This window comes from Camelus ferus, chromosome 19 (assembly GCF_009834535.1).
Source record: "Camelus ferus isolate YT-003-E chromosome 19, BCGSAC_Cfer_1.0, whole genome shotgun sequence".
Taxonomy (NCBI): Eukaryota; Metazoa; Chordata; class Mammalia; order Artiodactyla; family Camelidae; genus Camelus; species Camelus ferus.
The window spans coordinates 39,944,113-39,959,923 of record NC_045714.1 but is presented as its reverse complement, the minus strand read 5'-3'; the positions used below and the strand labels follow the sequence as shown (position 1 = coordinate 39,959,923).

The following is a 15,811-nucleotide window of genomic DNA, read 5'->3' as shown; positions in this document are numbered from 1 at the left end:
GGTCACACAGCTGGGGAGCAGCAGGGCTGGATTTGAAGCCAGGTAGTCTGTCTCCAGCATCCATGCCCATGTGGATCCACAGGGTCAGCTTGGGGAAACTTGTTTGTCCATCTTTTAATCTTTCCCAATTACAGAGAGACTTTTACTTGCAGCTGCTGAAAACAAGAACCTGTCCTCAGGCTTTGCTCCCAAGAAGGCTGGAGTAAGGTCGGGAGGGAAGGCAGCTGGCCCAGGCCACAACCTGTTGTGGCCACTTAATGAGCTTAACTGATAATCATGGGCTCAGGCGGGTTGCCAGTTGGGTCTGTCTGTTTGGCCAAGGTTCCTGGCCTTAAACCCACCAGCCGGGGGAGGGTGGCAGTGGGGCCAAGGGAGGGGCCTGAGGATCTCCAGTTATTTGAGTGCTGGCAGCCATGGTCAGCATCAGTGACTCGGCTGTGTGACCTTGGGCAAATTCCTTCATCTTTCTGTGCTTCCTTTTCTTATTTGTAAAACGGAGGTGAGCGTGGCACCTTGGAAGAACCTACTGGGATGCTGCAAGTTGCTGGGGACCTTCGGTTCAAAGACTACCTGGCATGTAGTAGGCACTCAGCAAAATTTCCACCCCAGTCCTTCGAAGGACTCAAGGAAACAATCCCAGCCCCACCACGCTTGAATAAAGCAGAAAAAGGCTGTGAGGTAGGCTGGAGACCTGGACTCTTACCTGGTTGTCACTAACTGATGGGGTGACTTGGATCCTAGTCCTCTTTGGGCCTCAGTGTTTTTATCTGCAAAATGGTATAATAATAGTCTCCATATCACAAGAATGTGGGGAAGACCCAAGGAGCCAGGCATGTAGTCAGTGCTGAATAACACTGCTGATGCTGTGGTGGTTTTGGAGGGCTGGATCTGCTGATCCTGTGTGATCTCAGGACAGCCACCTACTTTCTTGGGGCCTCTGTTTTCTCATTTGTAAAATTGACCCTAAGGTCCGCTTTCCCTAAGCTCTGTTGTTCCAGGAGTTCAGCAATGTTAATTACTGCTTCCTCTGAGACCCACCTAATCTGCATGAGATGAGGAGACAGTAAAGTCCCTGCAACCAGGGGAGGGCAAAGGTGGGGGCAGGAATTCCGGTGCCCATTTCCCAAATAAAGCGAGGCCCCTGGATTTCAGTGCCAAGCTACATGTCCCTGCCCACTGCTGCCTCTTGCCTGTTCAAGTTGTAGGTCTGTTGCAAAGATGGACCAGACTCCCCTGGGCCCCAGGAAGGCCTGGGGAGAAGGGCCTGGGTCTGGATTCTCCAGGGAGTGGGGCTGCGTCAGCTAAGAGAGGAGGCAGGGCCTGAGGGTGGGTGGGCAGATTTATTGCAGCCATCCCTCTCCCCCTGCAGCGCCTGCTTCTAATGAAATTTTACGGCAGGTGGAAATGATACAACTCTGCCAGCCCTAAAAGCACTTCTATTTATTCATTAAAGATATTTATGTACTGAGCAGCTCTCTCTGCTGGCCCCACCTGACTCCTGCTGGGCCTGTGAAGTTGCTCCCAGTCCTCAGAGCTGGGGGAAGGCTCCCTGGGGCAGGGGCCCCTCCCTGCAGAGTGACTGGTCGGTTCTGCCTCAGCACATCCCCAGTGCCCTTGTCTCTACCCACTACTTCCTCCTGGACCAAAGCACCAGTATCTCCTCTTCCTGGGTCTCCCGCTCCATCCTGGTCTCTGCAGTGTGTCCTCTACTTGAGCAGTCCCTTTTCAAAACCAGAGCACATCCCTTCCCTGCTCAAAGCCCCTCCACAGTCCTCAAGGCCCTGCAAGACCTGGTCCCTGGTCACCTCTCTGGCCTTACTCCTCACCAGCCCCTGCCTCACACTTGGGTCCACAGTGGCTTCTTTGGGCTATTTTCTGGAGGCTGGTGGTGCTTTCTGTCTGTCTTGGGAACTTTGCACCTGTGCTTTTGCTTGGAACCAACCCTCTTCCTTCAGCTCTTGGGCTACCCAGCTCCTTGGCATCATTCAGAGCTTAGCTCAAAGGCGTCTCATCAGAGAGGACTTCCCAGACCACCCAACCTCAGGGTGGCTCCCCTAGCACCTAGTCTCCATTGCTTTGCTCTGTGTTTGCTCCTTGATGATGCTGAGTTATCACTCTGTGTATTTGTTTACTTGTTTATTGTCCTTCAGTCTGTCCCATGAGGACATGAACTCTTGATGGTAGGGATGATGTTTGCTTTGTTCCTACACAGCTTGTGGTGGGTGTTCAGTAAATGATGGTGGGAGGACAGCTGAACACCTGGGTACCATGAGTTGGTCACAGGTGCAGGGCTCCCCAGGATGGTCCCTCAGAGACCCTCTCAGTCCCCACGTGAAGGGGAGCCAAGATTCCAAGAGTGCTCGTCTCACAGGGGCTGGGCTGGGGGCCCCTGGTCCTCTACCCTCCTGCTCCTGGGTGTTTCCTGGATGCACGGGCTTGCTGAGGCCCCAGGAGCTGGAGCCAGGCTGGAACCTTCCTCAGCTGTGGTCAGACTGTGGTCCTGGTTACTGTAGACCCACCCCTGGTGGCTTTTCCCCAGCTGATCTTTAGGGCTTTAGAGCAAAGACTCTTCCCAGGGGCTGTGGGAGGCCTCCTGCAGCCTTCCCACTGCCTTAGGAGCGGTGGCCTCACTCAGCTAATATTGATCTATGTGGTGCCTGGGCACTTTCTGGACGAGCCTGCGAGGCTGGATCTTGCTTGAGGGGTCAGAATGGAGGCTTCACCAACACCCAGTGGTACCTGTTTCCCCATCACTTGAGGACTGAACGAGCCTGGAAGAAGCAGAGACTTGAACTGGAACAAGCTGACTCTGGACCCACATGGCCCCTGAGCTCCCATAAAGCCCAGGACATCAACACACAGGTGGTTCCGTCAGGTTCTGCCACAGCCAGGAGCTCATTCAGCCCCGGCCTTGCCAACCTCAGGGTAGCCGGGGCATCCAAAGAGGTAACTGAAAACCCCCAGGTCCCCAAAGGCCCCTTGCCTTGTTGTGGCCCCGTCCTTGTGCTGGTGCAGTTCCCTCTGCCTCGAATGACTTTCTTCCTCTTAGTTTTTAAGACTCACGGCCAGCCTAAGGCTCCTGTGAAAGTCACTCAGGACACAGTTATGGTGCCAGGGCCTGTCTCTCCCATCTCTCCCGCCAGGTTTGGGGGCCCCTCTCTGCCCCCTACCTCTACTGCAGCCCATAATCGCTCTCTTGTGACACTGTCTGGCTACTGTGGGGGAGTTCAAACTGCCTTTCAAGCTGGAGTGCATGGCCCAGTGCCCAGCATGGGGCCTGGCACAGAGCAGGTGCTCAGCAAACGTTTCCTGGGGATGACTGGGAGGAGACAGTGACATTAATGTGGGATGAGGAGCGCAGAGCAGGGAGGTGCTGGGAGAGGGGTTTGGGCTCCAGGGACGGCAGAGGCAGGGTGGACTCTGGTAGAAGGGTGAGGGCGGGAGGTAGGCAGGGACCCTCTCTCCAAGCGGGCATGAAGATGGCTCCTCCTCACTGCTGCAGAGGGAAAGGGCTCATGGCAGGTACAGGTGAACGTTACAGCTGTTGCTCTGTTGCTCTGTTGTGGCGGAGAGAGACAGAGGTGAGAGACAGGGAGGGAGCAGGGGCCCTGCAGGGCCTCTAGGGGCTTCCATCATGAAGTCAAGCTGGCTGCTCCTCTGGGGCTGCCCCCACACTCCCCAGGCTTCTGCTTCCAGAGTGATAGAGTGGAGCCCCTTGTCTGCCACAGAGTTGGGGGGCAGTGTGGCTCTGGGGTCAAGAGTGTGGGCTTTGGAACCACTTTGCTTACGTTCCCCTCCCAGCCTTGTCACTTTGTAAGCCACAGAGGCTCTCAATCTGCTTTCCTCATTGGTAAAATGGGTCGATGATAAAAGTACCTACCCCTGGGGGGTATAGCTCAGTGGTAGAGCGAGCGCTTAGCAGGCACAATGTCCTAGGTTCAATCCCCAGTATCTCTGTTAAAAAAAAAGTACCTCCCCCTCACGAATGAGGGTTAAATGTGCTCACTGGAGTAAAGCTGACAGCAAGAGCCCAATGAGCATCAGCTAATATGGCACACACTGAATAAATCCATTCTTTTGAGACACTGAATGACTTCACTCACCGGAGAAATGCAAACAGACAACAAACTGTTCCCGAACAGAGAGGCAGAGACGAGGTCGGTGAACAGGGTCACAGAGGGTGTGGGGCGGCCCTCACCGACACCCTCGATGGAAGGAGGGCAACGTGACAATACCTACGCAGTGAAAAATGCACATTCTCTGACTTAGCAATTTGGCTTGGGAATTTAAGCTCACACATGTGTGAAATGACGTTCTATACAAGGATGTTCACTGCAGCACTGTAATAGTCAAAGATCGAAGACAACCTAAATGTCCATTAACGCGATTAACTAAATTATGGTACAGCTCTGCAATGGAACTTGGCTATTAAAGGGGTGGGGAACCCTGAGTTTGGTGGATGTAGAGTGAAAAGCAAGGTGCAGAATAGAATATGCCACCATTTGTGTTAACTCTATTTTCATTCACTTGAAAACACCTAAGACCACCTCTGAAAGGCTATTCCAGCTCATTAGCAGTGGCTGCTCCTGGGGAGGGGCCGGGGAGGCCGGAGACGCAGCTGGCAGGGAGATTTATGCACTGTATCCCCTTATGTACCTTCTGAAGTTTATGCCAAGGGCGTGTGTTACCTCATCAAGGAGAGGTGACTGGAGGAGTGCTTGCCATTTTCTCGGCACAGATAACGAAGGCCCACTGCTGTGATACCAACCACTTTCCATGTGCACTAAGGAGCAAGACAGATTGAAAAATGTGGCCCTGCTTTTACCTCCACTGTGGGGTAAGAAAATCTAATCAAGAAGTTTTTGCCTTTAGGAAAGCAAGTCTCGTCTCTCTGTTGACACTGAATTGACGCTCTTGGTAATGGCAGAAGATGCCACCTGGGCACTGGTGCTGCTGTGAGGGGTGACTGAAGGATGCCTTCCAGCTTCCCTGACAACGCATTTCCCCTAGATAAAAAAGGAATGCAGCCTGCATGCAAATATCTCTAAATTAGACGTGGCCCATCTTGCCTCCTGCCGCTGAATTCAGGCGTGCCGACCAACACAAACATAGCAGCGAGCTGCGAAGGGAGAGGAAAATGAAATCCTCACTTCCCTTATGAAGACATTCTGCCTAATATTGTTTAAAGGCTATTTTATTGCCACGTTTAGATAGGAGAAGGAATATTGCCCCTCTGGGATGCGATGTCCTGGACTCAGCTATGGGCACGAGGATACACACAAAGGGGCTCTGTTTGAAGGGGAGAGCTTGTGAACCCCAAGAGTGGCAGACACAGAAGTCGAGTTCTGAACCACAGGGCAAAGGGGGCCTTTACTGAAGCCCAAGAAATTCTCCCAGAGGAGTGGGGCCGCTCAGAGAGGCAGTCTCAGCCATGAGCAGACACAAAAGGTAGGACACACCCCAGGAGTCTAAGGGTGAGCAAGGCTAGTGATGAGGATCTTCCCCTTGTTCTTGAAGCCTTTCTCAGCCTTGCATGGCGCTCTGTAAAACGGGCCAAGGTTAAGATTTTTCCTCATCCCGTCTCCTTGGTTCCCAAACCCCTGGAACTGTACACTGCTTCTGAATCCTAAAGGATTACCTTCCCCTCAGGCCCTCCCATCCCAAAATCAATGGAAAAGGGGACCACTTCCTCATTTGAAGGTGAAGGTGTGAATTCAAACTTCCTTTTAGCACAGGAACTTTACAGAAAAAGAAAACCTTAGAAAGCAGCCCAACATCAGAAGCAGGGCAGAGTGGGGTGACTGTTGCTGAGGGCGTGAGTGGCCTGGAGTCCTGACCACCTTCTCTTCTATGTTGGCCTTTGATGCACTTGTGGGAAGCCTGGGGCTTTGGTAGAACACAGCTGGGAAACTGCTGAATGGAACTTCTCTGGACAGATCATCAGGTGATAGCAGTTGCTTCTAAGGACAGGGAGGCCTGGAGTGGGGGGAGATGGGAGGGGAGACTCCTCACTGTATACCTTTTGTTAAATTTTGAACTCTGTACCGTGTACAAGCATTACCTAGTTAAAAACAAAACTTAAAAAGAAAATAAAGCTGAAGGACTAATGATATCTAAAGCATGAAAAAAGTAGTTCAAAAGTCTAAGATTCTATGGGTTGCATCTGGACATGCTTTATTCTTTGTGAATTCATTAAATCCCACATGGACAGTGGAACAGATCGAAGCAGACTGTGGCAGTCAGTGATCCGTGATTGTCTCTTGGACAGAGGCAGCTAGGGGGAGGGCAGAGCATGGGCTGTGGAGTCCGACAGACCTCGCTTTGAAAGCTGGCTCTGTGCTTACTGGTCAAGGGCCTTACACAAGTTACTTACCCTCTGGGAACCTCAGTCTTGGCTTCGGAAAACTGGGGATAACGATGCCGGCAAGGCTGCTGTGCAGGTTAGAAAGAACGGATGTAAATCGAGTAGCACATAGCAGGTGTTTGATACATGGCAGGTATTATCATTGCAGAAAAGTGAAATAAAAAGAACCAAATCCAAAATGTGACCGTACGGCAACTCTAAGTCTGTAACAGGCCCTGCAACACGCTCTGGCCACCTCTCTGCTGGAACGCTTACCTCCTGGTGGTGACTGGCACACGGCCCATCTTCCCACCGGGCAGGAGGTGAGCAGCAGGAGGGCAGGGCCTGTCTCACTGTTCTATCACCAGCCCAATCCAGGCGCGATACAGGTGCCATCTTATTCAGAGTCCTTTGGGGGACTGCCTGGGATAGCAAACAGGTTTCACTGGCAAGTCAATTCTGGCCAGATGGTAGTGGCTGCCGGAGGAGCGCTGCCCCTTGGGGCTCCCTGAGCAGCGAGAGCTGCTCTGACTGAATGGTGGCCACAGGCACAACGCAGGGCGTGTGGCGTCCCCTGCAGCCTATTCGCTGACCCTGGGCTAAACACTTCATTCTAAATTGGTTCTTCCACTCCTCACTCATGAGGACCCTGTTCTGTGTGATGGATTAAGATCAGGCTAAAGGATGCCGACTTCTGTAAGGGAGGAGACCAACCTTCTCACAGTCCCTGTGAAATGGGTGCAACTTGCAATTCTGAAGCCACAGACTTATGACGGAAAGACAAATCACCAAAGGGGTATTACTATCCACACTTTGCAGATGAAGGAGTGGGATTCAGGAAGGTAAAGGCACTTACTCAAACTGCCACAGCTGGTAGACGATGTGGCCGGGATCTGGACCCAAGGCCTGCCCACTCTAAAGTGGTAGCTCGCTCTCATTCTGATGCTTGGAACCACCTGGAAGCTTAGAACAAGTAAGTACCAGCACCCGGGCCGCACGAGAGACTCCAATTTCATTGTTCTGGGGCGAGGCCCAGCACTGATACATACTTTTAAGTCCCCCTCCCAGTCAGAGTGATTCTGATGTGTGACTGGGGTTCAGACTGCGGCTCTGAGGACCACACACTCTGGCCGGCCTTGCAGCACCATGGAGGCCCTTCCCAGGATGCTTCTGCACAAGCGATGTGCCTCGTGTTACACACCCGGGCTCTCTGTCAGGGCTGGAAGCCCCAGAGGGGTGCCTAGTCCATGCCCTTCCCTCCCCAGCTGCAGATGGGCAGCCTCGCCACAGTCCCTGGGGCAGCCACAGTGGCCACTTTATCCCTGATCTGCTCTCTGAGCCTCAGTTTGCTCACTGAAAGGGTGAGGCCAACCGCTACCCTTCCTCAGATGTGTCCTGTGACAGCTGCCAGGAGGAGGTTAGAGGGTACAAAGAATGCCAGCCCAGGAATACCAAAACTAGCTTTAATTTGTCCAAAAGTCACACTGAGCTGTGTAAAAACTGCTTCTGGGGGAGGCCCAGAGAGTCCATGCCGCCCAGGGCCAGGGCCCCTAGAAGCTCTCCAGCAGGCCCAGGACGCGCTTCTGCTCGCTCTCCCGGAACTCCGGGCTCCGGCCGTCCCCGATGTTCTCTGCGTACTCTGGGGAGACAAAGGCAGCGTCAGGCGCGGGTTGGAGGTGTGGGGTCGCTTCATATCCCTCCCCGAGCCCCAGCTCCAAGGGGGTGCGTGCTGTCTGGTGCCTCCAGCAGCGCCTGTGGTGGCAGCTGTGGCCAAACTCCCTGGTCCTGCATTCGAGGCCCTCCCCTCTCCTTGCTCACAGTCCTCTCCGAGCGCTGGCCTTTACTCACTCAACACACACAGTGGCTGCACACGGGTGGGCACTGTTCCAGACCGGTGGTTCTCAGCGCGTGGACCCCAACCAGCAGCACCAACACCGCACAGGAACTTCATCAGAAATGCAGATCTGGGGCCTATTCAGACCTACTTTTTAGGGAACTCTGAGGATGGGGCCCAGCAGTCTGTCTGAACAAGTCTTCCAGGTGGTGCTGATGCTGCTCACGCCTGAGAACCACTGTTTGAGGCAATGGGGATAAAGCTTGCGATCAAAAGAGATGAAAATCTCTGCACTTGTCGATGGAGCCTACTTTCTAGTAGGGGAGACAAACCAGAAAGTAAAGGAAATACATAGGGTCGCTATAAGAAGGCCTCACAGAGACGGGAGGGGGGGATTTGACTAAAGGCTTCAATCACGTGTGTGTGGGACTATCTGGGAATGAGTGGCAGAGGGACAAGCAGGGCAGGGGCTGGGGAGGGGAGCGTGCCTGGTCCCTTCAAGGGTGGGCAAGGAGGTCGGTGTGGCCAGGGCTCACAGCCAGGGGAGGGGGCGGGGTGCAGGTTGTGTGGGGCCACCATAAGACCTGAGCTTTTCCCCTGAGATGGGAAGCTGCAAGAGAGTTTTAAGCAGATGAGTGACATGATTTGACTTTTTAACCAGCTCACTCAAGCTGTTGTGTGGAAGATACCCTGGTGGGGGCAAGAGCAGAAAGAAGGAGTTGTGATTGAATGATGGCTTGGACCAAGGAGGTCATAGTTGAGGTGAGAAGTCTTCAGATTGTAAATATATTCTGAAGGTGGCTCCAGCAGGATTTACTATTAGACTGGAAATGGGATGTGAGAGAAAGAGACACTGAAGTCACCGAGAAATAAGACAGAAAAGTGGAGAAGGTGACAGTGAGCCCAGAATTCCTCCAGGGAACTAGGGGAACAGCTGTCTGCACCACCACAGAGAGGTACAGGGGTACAGTCCACTGACGTGAGAGTCAAACAGCTGGGCGTTTTCGGGAAAAAGGAGGAAGAAAGAATGGTCTAGACACGCCGAGGAGGAGCATGGAAGACCCTCCACTGTCTCCAGTGGACAAAGGCGTGTGGGAGAAAACAGGCACCACTTGAGAGGGCCAACCCCAGGGAGAGGCACTTTCCGTTGGAGCAGGAAGACAAAGGAAACACACCTAAGAGGCATGGGGATACAGGAGATGATGCTGACGACAGAAGATTTCTAGAGGACATAATCAAAGAGCTTTAAGGTGGGTAACTGTATGGTCCAGTTTACCTGGTTATCCCAGCACAATACTTAATAATCCTCTACTTTATTCCCCAAAGTGTCCTGGTCCCCCTAGATTATGTGGTCACCTGGTTTTAGGAGGTGAGGAGGGGTGGGATATGGCACAGAAATGATGTGTAGAGTTTAGAGAGTGCAGGGCCTGAGTGGTGAGCAGGGGCCCTGGGCTTCCTGTGGTGACTTCCAGGAGCAGGGAGACAGAGCTTGGTGGAGGGGGAGGGAGGACGGTGATCCAACTCCACTGCCAGCTGACTGCGCCCTGCCCTCGCCCTTGGAGGGGAGATGGTGCAACACTGTGGGCTGTGTTTGGATCCTGCCTCTAATTCACAATCCTAAGTGGCCTTGCAAAATCTCCTCCTCTGAAAATGTACATAAAGAACCTAGTAAATAACGGATGTTCAAGAAACGCTAGTTCCCTCCCTGAGCCTGCTTTGCTCAGGCCAACAATGCCACTCAGAGAAATCCCACACATCCTTCAAGGACCATCTCAAAAGGCAACTTCTCTGTGAAGCCCTGCCTAGTCACCTCTCAATCCTGCTCCTGTCCTCAGGCCCCTCGTCTCCATCACAGGCCTGACTTCTAGGTCATCCTCTCCTTGTCCCCTCTCTCCCTCTAGACTGAGAGCCTCATGAAGGTAGGGGCCTTTGCCTTACTTTCAGCTAAATTCCCAGCAGAGCCTGGCTGAGAGCCAACTAGCTGTTTGGTGCAATGAATAAGCCCTCAGAGCAGTTATGAGATTGACTGCGAGCACACCTGCCCCCTGCTCCCTGACTGGGGTGGCCTGAGACGGAACAATAGAACGACTCTCCTGCAAGAGGCATCTGCCTAATAAAACATCTGCTGATTCAAATCAGACAGAGACTGGGGAAGGAGAAGAAAGTGTGCAAACCCTCCCCTACCTCCCACCGCCACCATGCTGGGGAAATAAGCTTGCTCCGGCCGCTTCTTCATTTTCCCTCTGTCCTCTATATTACTTTGGACATGTGCCGGAAAACAGGATTTGGGATTCACACATGTGCCAGCTGTGTGTCTCCCCCCGGAAATCATCCTTTTCTGTTAGGTCCATCCATCACCTCCAACAGTCAAATGGCAGTGACTCCTTCTATTAAGGCTCCTTAAAGGGACGGCTAGGGTGCTGGGAGAACAGGAACTGGGCTACCAAAGAAGGCTATGGGCTGTACGTTAAGTGGCATCTCTCACTCACGTGAGAATGATCTAGTCGCTGTCCCAGGAGAGACCGTTATAGCATTCAATACCCTCAGAGGCATGGTCTGAAAGCAAGAGTCTTAATGGATTGAACTAACACTTTGCTCTCCTCGTGTATTCTCAGACCTAGGAGAGAGGGACGTGGAGGAACGTTTGATCCTTTGGCGCAGTAATTTTCCAAGGAAAGCCAGCTTCCCTAGAGGGACCTAATCTCTTTCTAGGGATGTGCAAAGTAGAGGAACAGAGTCTGGATCAGTCCTCTAGCTGAATCAGCCCTACCGAGGCCTTAGGAAAACACACGCCACCATTGAACACAGAGCACCCGTCCGATGGACGGGTCTCCTCTTGTCTGTGTGCGGGGAAGGACGAAACAGTCAGATGCCTGTTCTCTGGGAACGGGCTACGAAGGAACTGGGCACAATCTAGAAGAGGGGCTGTCTTGCACACAGCGGCATGGGAACTCACATGTAGTGAACACTGGTCATGTGCAGGCATTTATATCTGTTGTCCCACTTAATTTCTGCAGCAATCCTATAAGGCAAAGAGCACCATCTCTGTTTACAGATGGGGAAACTGCAGCTGATTAGAGAACTGAAGCCACTTGCCCCAGTCTATAATGGTTCAGGAGCTGAGATTCAAACCAAGAACCTGTGTGAGAAGTGAAAATGGCACCTCAAAATCCATGGGGAGGTGGGGGAGCTGGTTCCCAAAGTGGCGCATTCTTACCTGAGCAGTATTGCACCCTGCCTCTTCCCCATCCTTCAGGAGAAAAACCTCCACAGCAGCCCAGCCTTGGCAGGGCATCTGGCTACAATGTCCTCATAAAAGGTAAAGCTCTGGAGGGACTGTCTTGTGGGAAAGGGGCCTCAGTGGCCAGAACAGATGTGGAGTGGGTTGCTGGGGCCACGCTCTCTCATGCTCTCTCATGCCACCAAATGTCAGAGCTGCCAGGTTCTCAGGAACGTACCAGCCAGGGTCCCACAGTGAGCCAGGCGCAGGGCCAGGCACAGGACCAGACCTGATGAGCCCTGGTGCTCTCCTACTGCCCCAGCAGCTGGCACCAACGGTGCACCTCGCCGCACATCCTCCACCCCTTACCCCAACTCATTCTTTGTTTCCAGAGTAGAATCCTATTTGCAGCAAACCTTGGTGGTGCCAGCTACTTCTGGTTATTACAGCTGCTACAGCAGTTTATAAATATTGAACAGGTTCCTCTCAGAGGTCTTAGGAAAGAGTTCTCTTTGTGTGTGTGTGTGTGTGTGTGTGTGTGCGCGCGCGCGCGCTAGATGAAGGGAGAACTTTGGGGTTGGGGATAGAGGAAGAGGGGGAGTCGGGCTGGAGAGTGAGAAAGGTGGTGTGTACATCAACTCCCTTCTCTACTTCCCTAGCATTTTCAAATGCTCTTATAATAAAGGCTTTGATGGAGCTCAAAAACAGGCAGCAGTGCTGAACGCATAAATATTAAAGCAAACTTTAGACAGCAGGTTTACGATTCAGACATGGAATACAAGCTGTTCTGTTTATGTTAAGAGGGAGAGGGAGGGGGCACCCGGGCTGGCATTTGAGGAAGAACTGTCTTCCAGGACAGAGACTTGGACCAGTACTCACAAGCCTGGTTCAATCCCTGGACCTTAAACGCTTACCCTTTAAAAAGTGCAGGAGGAAGTGGGAACAGGAAAAAGAGGGATGCCAGTATTTTTAAGCTGAAAACACTCGAAGACATATAAGTGATCACAAAATACAAGCTGGGAAAGTAAAATCCATGAGGTCTAACAGAGATTCCTCAATGACAGCAATGGGCGTGGAAGGTCTAACGTCACACTGCTCGGGAAGGAGAACGTGCTGGGTCTGCTGTGAGGGAGTAAGTTTCATCAGGGTGTCATTAAAATGAAACCCACTTAAAGGAGAAGGGAAGGAAACCGACCCTTTGGATGCTGGCAGGGTCACATTCCCATAGCCCACTTTCCTAGAGACATTTTAGCTGGTTGGAAAAGCACCCCCGCCCCCCAACCAAGCCCTGAGGAGGGTGATCTGGGTGCTGGTACAGGCTCTCCTGCCTGCATCTGAGTCCCGGCTGCTGCCAGCTCTGGTGAAAGGATTAGGCCAAGGAAGCGAAGGAACTGTATTTACTGAGTAAGTGTTCTGTCCCGGGCCCCCAAATGCATCTCAACCTCAGCCTTCCTTGGGGTAGTATTCCCTTTCGGTTTGTTTTTTACAGAGTTGAGGAAACCATGGCTCAAACATGTTATCTACTAACTTTTACCCCAAGTTACAAGGAGCCAGAATTCATGCTGGTCTGTGCATTCTCTGTTTTACTTATTCCTGGGTTAGCTCGGACACGAATCACAACACTGGAGGTAGCTACGCTCTGAGGCACCCATTATGTGCCAACAGGCAAGCACTTTACCTCTAGCATCTCATCTAATCTTCACAGCAACCTTTTGAGGCAGGTTACCCCCATCTTACAGACATGGGGACTGTGGCTTAGAGACAGGGTAGGCAGTTGCCTAAGGTTAACGCCCAGGCCTCTCTCCAGGATCCTTTCCTGCCTCTGAAAACCCTAGAGGCCACAGTAGCCACATCCCTATGTATCAACATGTCATCAAAAGATAAATCCTATCAGCTTCTACAGCTTTAATATTACAGAGGCAAAGAGTTACCAAGAGCCCCAAATCAATATGGAAATACATGTTTATGAGCTTCTAAGAAAAGACTCCAAGCCATAAAGAACACAAGCAAATCAAAGGCCAGGAGCCAGTTTCTGAAAGCATTTTGAAGTCTTTGGCTCAGTCTTTTCACCACCAGTGAAAGAGTTTTGAGTCAGCCAACCTCTAAGCTTTCCTCTGCCAAACAGCCCAGCAACACCCGATCTTGCAATAAATTTCACCAGTGCCTAAAACATTTAAGAGACTCACCAGAGGCTTCCATGCTAACCCTTGGCACAAATATTTTACTAAGAAGTATTCCCAGGTCACAGCTCCTACTCCACGTCCAAGGAGAGGACGACTCAATGTACAGGTGCATCTGTCTGTGCAGGTCTTTCACATTCACAGGGACAGAATGCACAAGGGCGGTTGCCAGGGGCTTGGGGAGGAGGAGGGTGGGGAGTAAGTGTTTAATGGGTACAGAGATTCAGTTTTGTAAGACGAAAATAAATTCTGTGGACAGATGGTGGTGATGGTTAAAATGGTAACTCCTATGTATATTTTATCAAAATTAAACAAAAAAGGCAAACACCTCCTCTGTGCAGCTTCCCTGGATCGTCAAGCTCCTTTTAGTCTCCAGGAGAACTAACCGTGCTTCTTGAGTCCCACTCCAGTCGTAGCACTGACCTCAGTCTGCTTTGTGTTGTGGTTATTTATCTCACCTGTGATGGGAACGTATTCCCCTTGGGACAGGGACTCCTAAGTGTCTCAGTCATCTCAGGAGTTCACCTAGTGCCCTGTGACGCCAGGGTGCTTTGTAAAGGAAGACGCCCTGAATTTTCTTTCTTAAAATGCCACAGGAGTGTATCAGCCAATTGGCACAGTTAGACCTTTTCTTTTTGCCAGATGGAAGGCCGACTGCGTATAGGTCTGAGTCTGGATCCAGTCTGCAATGTTAAAAGTGACTCGGGTAACATCCCCTTAACCTCCATGAGTCTCGGTTACCTTGTATGCAAAATGGAGACTGTAACTCTGCTTTTAGGGCCTTTGTGAGAAACAGACTATACATGAAAAGCCTGGCACAGAAGTGGCTTGGGAGTGACCACTCTACCTACTGTGGCCCCAGATTTCTGGAACAGTACAAAGAAGCCTGAAGCAGCACCCCAGTATGCACCCCCAAAAAGCATTAGCTGAGCCCCTTCTCCACGCCACTTGTGGGCCGGACACCGGAAGACAAAAGGCGGGACGGCTGTCAGTGCGCCTGCGGAGCATGTGGTCTGATCCGTCCCTTCTCTGCCATAGAGACCGTCACCCCCTAGGTGGGCACCACAGGCCTCAGGCCAGAGCTGCCGCCAGTTCCAGGGAAGGCTGGACTTTGGGAACACCGAGTAAGCAGTCTGCAGAAAGAGGGACTTTAATGAGCCATCAATTATTCCCAGCTCTCTTGGCACCCCCACAGAAGAGGAGGAAAGAAAATTGTGAGAAAGGGACCGAAATATAATGGGAAGAGTCCCCTGCTGGGCTTGCCTCATCAGCGTTTTCCTGAGACCTCAAGGGATACATCAGCTGTCATCCTGCCAGCAAAACTTAGGAAATATGTAGGCCATAAAATCAAAGAAAAAAGCTTGCATCTAATTAGTATGTTAAAAAAAAAAAAAAAAAAGGAAGCAACCCAAACTGAAAAACAAAATTAAAATCAAAGAGGACAGACTGATGAGCTGGTTTCCTTTATGAGGCTTTGTTTCTTCACGCATTTTGATAGAATGAAGGGTGGAGGAAGGAGGGGAAGGGACTGAAGGCTTTTAAGGGGTGGGCCTGAGCAGAGCTCAGCTGCCACCCTCATCCAGCCCCCCAAAGAAGCCTCACCACAGCACTGCCCTGAGGGTGCTCCCTGCACCATGTCCCGGGGCTGCTGAGAGACAGGTCTGTGGCACACACCCACCAGCCGACACAGGCAGACGTGTGAGCCGCGGCGGCAGAGGCATGCTGGCGAAAGGGGGGGGGGGTCGAGAACCCTTTATTATATAAACTTAACCTCCCATTGATTTTTTTCTTCTTTTTTAGTGGTCAGAGTCCTGTGAGGGTTTCTTTGACCTGGGCAACGGCATCTAATTCCCTGGCTTTAAATATCACCTCTATACTAATGACTTCAAACTGTCCAAACTAGCACCTCTCCAGCCGTCATGAGAACGTCTACTGTCTGCTGGCCAACAAAGGGATGTGGGTACCACCTGTACCCCTAAACTCACCCTGTACCGAACAGAACACAAGAGCCTCGCCCAGCAATACTCCCAACCCCATCCAATGCTCCAGCCTCCCCACTCCTGCTTGGCCTCCACTGACATGGTTGAGTTCTATGAAGGCCACTGATGTCCTGTTCTCCTGTCCTGCCTTGTGCCTCTGCTCCCCCTGCCTGGGATGCGCCTTTCCCTCTGGGACACCATGCCCAGTCCTGGGAGGAGCCTCTCCCTGCTGTGGGACTCCTTGGCATGGCCTGT

The 15,811-nt window shown here is 52.0% G+C and overlaps 1 protein-coding gene across 1 annotated transcript in view; it reads right to left on the bottom strand.

The window, feature by feature from the left end:
- Positions 1-7,789: 7,789 nt before the first annotated feature.
- CTNNBL1 (catenin beta like 1) overlaps positions 7,790-15,811 on the bottom strand; it is a 143,948-nt gene continuing 135,926 nt past the window's right edge. The window contains 1 exon segment of the mRNA XM_006188621.2: positions 7,790-7,982. Coding sequence (XP_006188683.1) covers positions 7,894-7,982 — 89 coding nt within the window. The 3' untranslated portion in view covers positions 7,790-7,893.